The 10,571-nt window shown below is 47.6% G+C and overlaps 1 protein-coding gene across 1 annotated transcript in view; it reads left to right on the forward strand.

Annotated features, from left to right (window-relative positions):
• Positions 1-10,571, forward strand: part of AMOTL1 (angiomotin like 1) — a 48,104-nt gene that overhangs the window by 5,196 nt on the left and 32,337 nt on the right. The window contains 1 exon segment of the mRNA XM_009334873.1: positions 10,554-10,568. Coding sequence (XP_009333148.1) covers positions 10,554-10,568 — 15 coding nt within the window.

A 10,571-nucleotide genomic window follows, 5' to 3' on the forward strand; every position in this document is an offset into this window, starting at 1 on the left:
CTCGAGCATGTTTCCAGGGGTCGGGTAGGAGATTGGCATAGCTGGGGGGGTGTTTAATGAAAGCTAGGTTTGGTCTAAGGTGTATGGTCTCTCTTGTGCTTTCTCTAAGGCAGTTCTGGGTCCTGGTGTGCAGACAGAGATTTTCAGGTCCTTCTTAGCTCCTTTCACACGGTGCCTGGATTTTGGGGAATGTTTCCTGCCTACGTGTTCCTGCCAGCTACATTTTAGGCGGTAATTAGCACTAGCAGGACAGTTGCTCACTTGCAGACTGTATCTTGTGCCATTGCTTTGCACAGCGCCAGCGGCTCGGGGGACATTTGGCTGCACAGGAGATGTCAGCAAGCAGTGGTCTTCATCCTCATCTCAGGCTTTTTTCTGTGATATTTTGTGATACAGGAATGTCAACCTTTCACTTTGCTTGGGCGCAGTGAAATATTCTCTGTTGGCATTACCCAGACTTGTTCTTAATTGGTATGAACTGGTTTGGTTTCTTCTCCTGTGCCATATCCCAGCTTATAACTGGCCCCACGGACTGCAGGATCCCCTTAAGGCCCTGTTATCTGGGAAGATTTGGGTGACATCAAAAGTGTGCTCATCACTTGCCATTTCTCTGTCTGCAGCAGCTCTGCTCCGGTGCATCCCCGCACGTATCTCAGGCTGCGTCGCAGGATGGGCTTGCCCAGGTCTGGAATGAGCATGGTTAAAATGCAATTTCACAAAATGGCCTCTGCCCCAAATATTCCTCTCTATGGAGAGGGCTAAGGCAGGTTACCTGTCCGGGGAAGTCAGCCCCATCTCTGCTAGAGGACTTGTCTGGGCGGCAGCCCCTGAGCATTGCTGGAGGAGAGCCAGGGGCTGTGTTACACTGCTGGGTTGCTCCCAAGCGCAAACCTTCCTGTGCCTCTGCTCTTGCTCACTGCTTCCTCCCTTACCTGGGCTCTGGGGAGGCTCCCAGCCAGCCATCTGGCTGGGATGGAGGAGCTTGATAAGAGAGATTGAGGTAGGGGACTACCTGGTTTCATAAGGTTAATGGAAGAGAAGGGTTTGGAGAGGCTGTTTTTTCTGTTAGAGGAGCAAACGAGGTGAGAAATTCCAGCTTTCATCTCGTCGGGAGGGCCTGGGAAAGAAGCTAATGGAAACAGAGCTTTTCCCATGGTCAGATGGGAATCTCATATATCCCAGCATCTCCTTCCCTCTGTCCTGGCTATATCTGTTCCCCCGCCCATCCATCCTGGCATCCTCTGGACAGGGACTGTTCAAAAGGCTTCTGCCTTCCAGAAGAGAGAGGAGAGAAGCACAGAGCTGCATCGGTCCAGAGGAAGCGCCCACAGATGGTGGGTGGGATGGAAAAGACCTGTAGGGTCACCGATCCCCTACTCCCCCCCAGTCTTTCTGTGATGAGGGAAATGTGGCTGGAAACCCACAAATGCTGGCAGGGAGCTGTTGAAGGAGATGGGATAGCTGCAGCTGCTGCTTAACTTGCTTTTTTGGTTGGGCTTTTTTTTTTTTTGCATGTGGCTGGTTTTAAAGGGAATGTTGCCTTTATAATCACCGTGGTGAAATCTCACAACTTTACTGTAAATCTCAAGATATTTGGTGTTATCCTGAAGACCTCCTAGAGTTGTATGATGCTGCAGTAATATCAGCATTTATATAAATTAGACTTAGTGACCTCTGCTTTATGGACATCGCAGTTGCAGAGCAGAGCTTGAACCCTGAAGCTTAAAAGGCCAAAAAACCAGAAGGCAAATAAAAAGGAACCGATATTTGTTCCTGTTTTAAAATATCAGTATTTTTAAGCCAGTTGCATGATGCTTGGGGCCCTGACTCATGACTTCTGAATGCTTTAAGTTGGCCAAGTGTAATAATCTTTAGAAAACCTTTCCTTTCCTAGATATGCAGCTATTCCTGAATGGTGTCTTTGCTAACTTTCCTTAGGTGCATGTTCAGAGAACCACAGCTTGTCAGGTAAAAGGGCTTGGAAATAATCTAATTTAGTCTTTTGCACAACGCTGTGAATTAATTCCAGTTTGTGAAACATTCAGTCCTGGTGATTATAGCACTGTCTGTCTGGAGAACCCATCACAGCCTTTACAGACTTGTTCCACTAGCTAATTGCCATCTCTGGCGCAGATCTGCATCTTAGTTTTAGCCAGTATTTTCTAGTTACCAGTTGGGATTTTGCAATATCTTTGTCAGATACAGTGACGAGCCCTGTGCTATCTGTCCTTTAATGTGTTTAACAGATGGAGCCTGGAGCCCCATAATTACTTCACTGTTGTCAAAACCCCTGTTTTCACTGTGGAAAGCCAACCTGGACACCGCTGCAGTACCAGCTGAACCAGAGGCTAATCAGATAAAATATCACCTCTGCAGTGCGACTCAGTGTTTACGTAGCTCATTAATACTTGCTGTTTCAGATGTTGGCACCCTGGGAGCTCCCCATCCACCTTGTTATCCGGTCAGGCATGTGAGGGTAGTCACAGCCCAGGATAGGATTTCCCACCCTTTTAATGTAGCTTGCTGTATTTATTCCTGGGTGGATGAACTTGGATCTGCTCAAGTCCATATTGTTTCTCCGTGCCCTGCTTAAGCAGTGATCCAGATCACTCAGTGCAATGAATCCCCTTCATTGCTCCCAGTGGCCCTTGTCAGATCCTGGTGTCTTTTATCCAGAATGATTTCTTTCTCTGCACCGTTAATAAAAAGTGTGTATAATGCAAATGAAGCCTTGAACTGGAAACACCACTGCTTGTTGAGGGGACTTCATTCGTGGCTACATTCAGAAGTCAATCATGTAGGCACCTTTTAATTCTGATTTAATCCATGCATTTTAAAAGTCGGCATGCAACTGAAAAATAAATCTGGGCTGATTTTAAAGATATCCCAGTTTTTTATGTGCCTCAAAAAATTCCACCCTGCCTGGATGTAGAAGCCTATATTTAACTGCCAGAATAGTCTGTGGCTTCTCTGGTTATTTGTGTATTAACCCCCCCACATTACCACTGTTTTCAGACAACCTGTTGATATTTACTCATTCAGCCACATGTCTGTGGCCGCTGAGGGGACTACAAGGAGCTCCTTTTCCTCCCCAAGACACCCCAGGCAGGCGGGCGTGCTGGCAGCGTGGCCAAGCCAAGGGATGTCACGCCCAAGCTGACTTCTGCTGGCATTTCTCTGCGAGGATAGCCCAAGCGCGAGCGTGGGTCAGAGGCTGCACTTCCAGCTGACGTGGATGCTGGCAGCCTTGCAGAAGAGCTTCGTATCCTCTCCTTCTGGTCTCATCTGCCTTTCATTAAAATAAATGGAAGGGAAATTAAGCCATACCCACAGCTTGGGTGATGCCCATGTCATTTCTCCTTACCCTTCTGTTTTATTATTCCAGTTGGTTCCTCTAGGAGTGCAGAGGTTGAGGAAGGCACCTTTTCCTTTGCTGAAAATCAGCTGGGCTTTAGAAGGAGTATTTATTCTGGGTGTGGATCCCTATGAAGAAATACGATATCCTGTCCCTCTCTTAACTACAGAGGACATGTTTAATACAGTGTGTGTCTTTTCAGATGATAATTTTGCCCTACAAATCTTGATGTAATCACCCCTGAAGAGGCCACGCCAAGTCTTTCTAGTACTAGTAAGCATCACTAACAAAATAGTGAATTCTAGAGATGTGATTCCAAGTCTGCAAAATGGTTTTTGAAATAAACCTTTGTCTTTACAAGGTGCTGCAACTGTTGCTGATTGCATAAACCAGAGGATACCATGAGGGCTACGTCTTGGCTATGGAAAGCCTTCTCCCATTTCTGCTGTATCAGCATTTAATGATGGGTCTATAACTGTGTTTCCTTACACCATGAGCATCAGACTGGGCTTACTGACTTTCCCAGGATCCTGTCTTTTTCCCCCACGGTGACAACACTGATTCCTCTATGTTATTCACAGCTACAAAGAATAGCATTTGAAGTCTGCTTCATGACTGCAGAAATCATAGCTGAAGTCAGGTAGACATCTGGGTCTGAGGTTAGTATCCAGACTCAAGTCTCCTGGTCAGTGGGCAGGAATAAGCACCTTTCATGCACTTTTACTCTTATTGTAAGGTAAAAGCCTAAGGCAGCTTCAAAGATCCGCACCCCAGAAACGCTTCTTTCTCTTTGCTGACTCATCTGGAGCATCCACAGTAGATGTATGAGGTTGTGAGATGAAGTCCCTTGGGAGAGTCTTTGAGAGATGAAGTAGGCCAGTCTGCCCTAGAGGCAAAGGAAGGCAGAGCATTCAGAGAAAGATGAGCTAAATAGGTTAGAGGAGGGCATTTTAATTATGACTGTGAATACCATGGTATGTTGGAAACAAAGTCCTTCCTCCACTGGCCACCCTTCATCCCTACATAGAGGAGAGCTGCATTGTACCTGTAGCAGGGTGGTGGTGAACTTTCCTTTCCAGAACATTTACAGGCATTTCATTTCATTACTTCCTTATACTGCCCTGCTTTATTGAGCAATAGCTCTTCTATATTTACGATTTCCTGGTGGTCAACAGCAAGTGGACTTCATCATTAATTGCCCTTTAAGGGTTTCTTATTCCTACATACAGCTACAAATTCCCCCCAGAATTCCTCTATGTTGGTCATTCTTCCTCCCAGGGGTTCCAGTATAAGAGATGTATTAAGACCATGCCGAAATTTGGGGGCTTGGTTGGCCTTGCTGAATTCTGAGGAGTTTCTCATGAAAGTGAGGTCCATGGTAAAGTATTTTGCTGAAGACACTGTATTGCAAGCTATATATAGCAAGGTATTACATATATCACAAGCTATACATCACTTAAAAGAGAGAGTGCAGTCTGGTGACCCTAGCATGGTAGCCCTTGAAAAGCTCCCATATACTTCTGCAGTGCAATGCAAAGAAGAAAAAAAGAAAAAACTAAGGAAACCAGCTTTTAGAATAGGGAGAAGTAGGAGCCCTACTTCTACAAAAATGTCAACAAAAAAATGTTTTCAATAGAAACGTAGCTGCAGTGTTGCAGAGGTACCCAAAACTCATAATGTTCCAACAGTTTCATGCTTTTAAGGATGATTTTCAATGAAAACGTGTTTGACTGGAAGATTTTAACCTGCTTTAATGCAGAGTAAGATCAACATTTAAAATACAGTAGAAGCATTTTGAGAATGTCATTCTTTACTAAGTCCAAAGGGGTTCAGGATAATCCTGATTGCTTCATTTCTTTGGAGCTTTATGTGAGTGGTTGGATGTGAACTAAGCTGCTGTTATAACTCTCCTATTTCTACAAATGTTGATTTGTTCATATGAATCGCTGTGTTGATTTTATTGCATATACACTTGGCGATTTTGCAGTAGGCTTAATCAGAATGACATTGGGACAGATTAAGCGAGTAAAAGGAAAGTCAGAAACGTATTCATTATGTTGAACAGATGCGCTTCAAGAGATGTAATGTTGGTTTTGCTGGTTTAGTTTCCAAGCTGGAAAACACTTTGGAGAATCTCTCCTGTGGCCCTGGCTATTGAGAATCTGGTGCCTGCTGCTGCTACAGGGTGTAAATCTTTAGTAGCTCAACAAGTGGTTTGTAGTTCAAGAAAATGGAGATCCCGGGGAGCTTTCCTCCCTCTGTAGTGTAAAGCTAGACAGACCAAAGTGCATGTGAAAAGGTCAAATTGATGGGAGGTTGAGATTTCCCAAAAGTACAGTGTCAGGAGTTCCTGTAAGTGTTTAAAGGGTGTATCTATGACCAAAGAATGTACTACTTCATTGTGAAAAAGAAAAATTGCTATATCTCCACTGGTTTAGATTCAGAGATCAATTTAATTATATTACTCTAAGCTATTCCCATAAAGAAGTGAGAAAATCTGTACCTGTTGCAAATCTGTGTCTTTGTAGTGATATAACTGTGTCCAGACAGCTGGGCTTTTACTTGCATAAAATCAGCTGTGGCCTTTATTTTGGTAAAGACAAGCAAACTCACACTTAGCTCAATTAATCACTCTGGTAAAACGCGCAACTGCAGACTGGCTGTCAGCAGCACTGAGGAGGTGCCGCGTGCTTGGCTGAGTTTGCACATGCTTGTGGAGCATCTTTTGCATCATGACATTTGTTGCTCCGCTGCTCATGATGTTCTTTATTGTTCAGATTTTTGAGCAAAAAAATATTCCAGTCCTACGATGGGCATGGGGTCCCTTGTTGGGATTTACACACTGGGGCACCAGAAGAAAGGGGCACTGTGGAGATGGTGTGAGAGCTGTGCTCATGGTGGGCTGTCCTTGCGATTTGCCGAGCAACTTGGCACAGGGCTCGCTGGGCTCACTGGCTCGCGTGGCCTCGGATCACCAGGTACTGCTAGGAGATGTGGTTTTGGTCTCAGGAAGGTAAAATGAGCCCTCCAGATCAGTGTGGCCCCCCAGGGCATCCTGCTGTGGGGTCCTAGCAGCAGGCAGAAGTGGTGAGGCTGGAGAGGGAGTAAACTCCAAAGGCAGGTGAGCAGGGAGCAGCATTTTAACCCAGTGCCAGTGTCCGGAAGCTCTGGGGCTATGTTGTGCACACCGCTTTAAGGGGATTTCAGGGGAAGTTGTGACTGCCTCTTTTTGCAGCCCTGGGCTTTGCTGCACCGTCTGAAGGCCACAGTGCAGATACACCAGCCAGAAAGTCAGCTTGGGGGTGGGGGTGAACACTCCTTTCCTTTCTGATGACAAATGCAAGAGAGCAAGGCAGCCTAACATCCTGAATTAAAATGATACATTCCCTGTTGGAATGCCCCCCCATCATTCCAGGCGATGTCGAGCACCACAGCAAATCACTGCAGTCAGCACAGAGGAAAGAGCTGCGGTAGCATCCTCTCCTCTGGCGGAGTGGGATGTTTTTTGACTCCAGCTAGTGTGGCGTTCGGTGAGGGGTGTTTTTGCATAGCTGCTGCAGTTTCCTTTTTCCTGTTTCTCCATACTGTCACATTTCTGCTGTGGTGTGCGCTATGTGGGCACAGGGATGGATGAGTGGGGCCAGCACGGGCAGAACCTTCACCAGCCATGACAGATAAAACTTTGCAATGTTCTTCCTGGGAGCAATGTCAAAACATAAGGAAGACAGAGAGGTGATTAGGGACAACCAACATGGCTTCACGAAGGGCAAATCAAGCCTGACTACTTTAGTGGCCTTCTACGATGAAGTGACTGCATCAGTGGATAAGGAAAGAGCTACGGATGTCATCTGGCTAGACTTCTGTAAGGCCTTTGATATGGTCCCCCACAACATCCTTGCCTCTAAATTGGAAAAATATGGGTTTGATGGATGGACTGTTAGATGGATAAGGACTTGGCTGGATGGCCACGTCCAAAGAGTTACAGTCAATGGCTCAGTGTCCAAGTGGAAATCAGTAATGAGTGGTGTCCCTCAAGGGTCATTACTGGGACCAATACTATTTAATGTCTTCATCAGTGACATAGACAGTGGGGTTGAGTGCACCCTCAGCAAGTTTGCAGATGACACCAAGCTGAGTGGTGCAGTTGATTTGCCTGAGGGATGGGATGTCATCCAGAGAGACCTTGACAGGCTCAAGAGGTAGACCCGTGCAAACCTCATGAAGTTCAACAAGGCCAAGTGCAAGGTCCTGCACATGGGTCAGGGCAGTCCCCAATATCCGTACAGGCTGGGCAGAGAATGGATTGAGAGCAGCCCTGCAGAGAAGGACTTAGAGATACTGATGGACAAGAAATTGAACATGAGCCAGCAATGTGCGCTCACAGCCCAGAAAGCCAACTGTATCCTGGGCTACATCAACAGAAGCATGACCAGCAGGTCGAGGGAGGTGATTCTGCCCCTCTACTCTGCTCTGGTGAGACCCTACCTGGAGTACTGTGCCCAGCTTTGTAGTCCTCAGCACAAGAAGGACATGGACCTGTTGGAGCAGGTCCAGAAGAGGGCCATGAAGATGATCAGGGGGATGGAACACCTCTCCTATGAAGACAGGCTGAGAGAGTTGGGGTTGTGGCTCCAGGGAGACCTTATTGCAGCCTTTCAGTTCTTCAAGGGGGCTTATAGGAAGGAGTGACTTTTTACCAGGGTCTGTGGTGATAGGACAAGGGGCAACAGTTTTAAACTAAAGGATGGTAGATTTAGATTGGATATATGGAATAAATTCTTTTTATGATGAAGGTTGTTATGATGAAGGTTATGTCCAGTGAGACACTGGAACAGATTGTCCAGAGAAGTTGTGGATGCCTCATCATGGGAAGTGGTCGAGGTCAGGCTGGACGGGGCTTTGAGCAACCTGATCTAGTGAAAGATGTCCCTGCTCGTTGCAGGGGGGTTGGCCTAGATGATCTTTAAAGGGCCCTTCCAACCCAAACCAGTCTATGATTCTATGAATTACTGTATGCTTTGTTTGCCATATGTAAAGTGTCATACGGCACCACCCTGCCTTCCTGTCCTTTGGAAAGTTTTATCCACTTTCAGTAGATGTTTAGCTCCTTAGTCATCAGGTTGCACCTCTGCCGGAGAAGTAACATGCCTGGGGCTGAGAGCAAACCCTTCTGGCCCTGGGAGCTGCCCGTGGGGAATGGCCCCTCTGCTGTGCTTCGGAGCGGCCTCCATGGATGTTTAATTTATGAGGGGAGACAACAGCCTTAGCGTTGTTAGGTTAGTCTATGCTGTGCAGGTAAAAGCCATTTTAAGGCAAGGGTGAGCTCAGCACAGGCTTTCCCAATGCCGGTTGCACAAAGCTTGGCTGGGATCTTCCTCCCAAGGATACTGAGCCTGGACCAGAGTCTGTGCTGCTGGGCAGGTTAGCAGTGTGCTTGTGTTTGAGAATGGGCTCATGGCTGGTCTTCGCACCATTTCAGTACCTTTCCGTGCCACTGTGGATGCATCGGGCAAAGCACGAGAGCTGAGATGGGAGTGCGGAGCTGTGTGTGCGCTGTGTCTGGGGGGCTGCAGAGCCCTGTTTGCTTTCCCTCTAGTTTGGACAGAAGATACGGCTGAATTGCTGGCTTTCCTCGCTGTCATATGGCTTGGTGGGGACAAGCTTGTTAGAGCAGCACTGCTTGCTTTTAGGGCAGGGCTTTAAAATTGCCTTCGCTTTTCATCTTGTTCTGCTGCAGTTGAAGGCAGTGATGGGTTATTGTCAGTAGAATTAGGCCAACGCTGAGAGCTTTTGAAAACCCAGCTTTGAGAAGCCATGTAGGTGCTGAAGACAATGGTAATCATATTTATTATGTATTTATATAGCACAAAATCCACTGTCTAAAAAATAATATTCACGGATCTTTGAGGCCAAGTGGGGTAAATACATCTGTTCGTTAGGTCTCCTGCCTTGTGTAGGGTACAGAAATAAAGGCAGCGATAGCTACAGCAAGCGTAATAGCTTGTGGTTAAGCTAAAATACAACTTTCAGAAGGTGCTTGATTGCAGACTTCAGGTGGGGTCCAGCAGCCAGCTTATTTTCCAGCCAAACTGGGCTCTGACACAGATGTCCTGCTTGGTCTGGGTTGAGTCTCTTAGACAAGCGCAGTGTAGAAATTTCACAACTTTGGCATCTGGGCTGAGGAGTGCTTCAGCCAGTGCACAGCGAGGCTCTGCGTGGGGCCGCTCACCCTGGCCGAGACTCCGAGGCTGCCTGTGCAGTGGGTGGAGGGATGGAGGTGGGTCCAGTGCGGACTAGCTTTGAGCTGCTCCCTGCCTGAATTTCCCCCTTTTGAAATAGGGGCAGTCTCCCCTCCTGAGCTCGCAGGTCTGAAATGCAGGACAGAAGTGAGGGACTCCAGTCCTGCCTGGCCACCAGCCACAGGGTTACCGTCACTGTGAAGACGTCCTCCTGGGTTATCCTCCAGCCATTGCAAATCGTGTCTTGGGTGGATTAAAGAGCTGCCTGCCGTCAGAAAGCCTAGCCCACAAGCAGGTCCGCCGCCAGCTCGCTGCTTATCCTTCCCCGACACGAGCTTGGTGGGTGATGGATGCCGTTAGTCGGGGAGTGACACAATGAGGTCTCGCACTGGAAGATGGCTTTCGTGGCTCACCATGATTGACCGGGGCTGTGCCTTCAGCAGCTCCGCAGCAGCCCTTCCCTTTGCCGCTTGCTAAATCCACTCGGGGACGCTGCTTCACTCACATCACTTCCTTTCGCCTCCCAATTCGGCCGATCAGCTGGTCTCGCTCCAGGCAGGGAGCGGTGTTCGAAGGGTGAGTAATGCATCCCTTGTGTTTCCTTCGAGCCCGCTGGCTTATGCTTCTCAGCGGTGGCATTTGTGGCAAGGGGGGCAGGGGGAGGCTGGCTGGCTGCTGAAATATTAGCTGCGCACCTAGGCAAAAATGCTGTTTTCGAGTCAATGCTTCCTTTATCCGTTCGTGCCAGATGTATATACATCACTGTCAAGAGCAGGCGAGGAGACAATTTACCCGGTCCCTGCTGCGATTGTTGGTATTTAGGAGTGACTAAGGACCGGAATCACGACCATACAGTTATAACCCTATTAATAAACCGTGCAGTCATTAGGTGAAAGCTCCTGTGTGCATTTTGAGGGCGCGAAGCTCTAACGCCTCCCCCCGCGTGTGCTTCCCCGCAGCCGACAATGCCAGCCGCC

The sequence above is a fragment of the Pygoscelis adeliae genome, unplaced genomic scaffold, assembly GCF_000699105.1.
Source record: "Pygoscelis adeliae isolate BGI_AS28 unplaced genomic scaffold, ASM69910v1 Scaffold141, whole genome shotgun sequence".
Lineage (NCBI taxonomy): Eukaryota > Metazoa > Chordata > Aves > Sphenisciformes > Spheniscidae > Pygoscelis > Pygoscelis adeliae.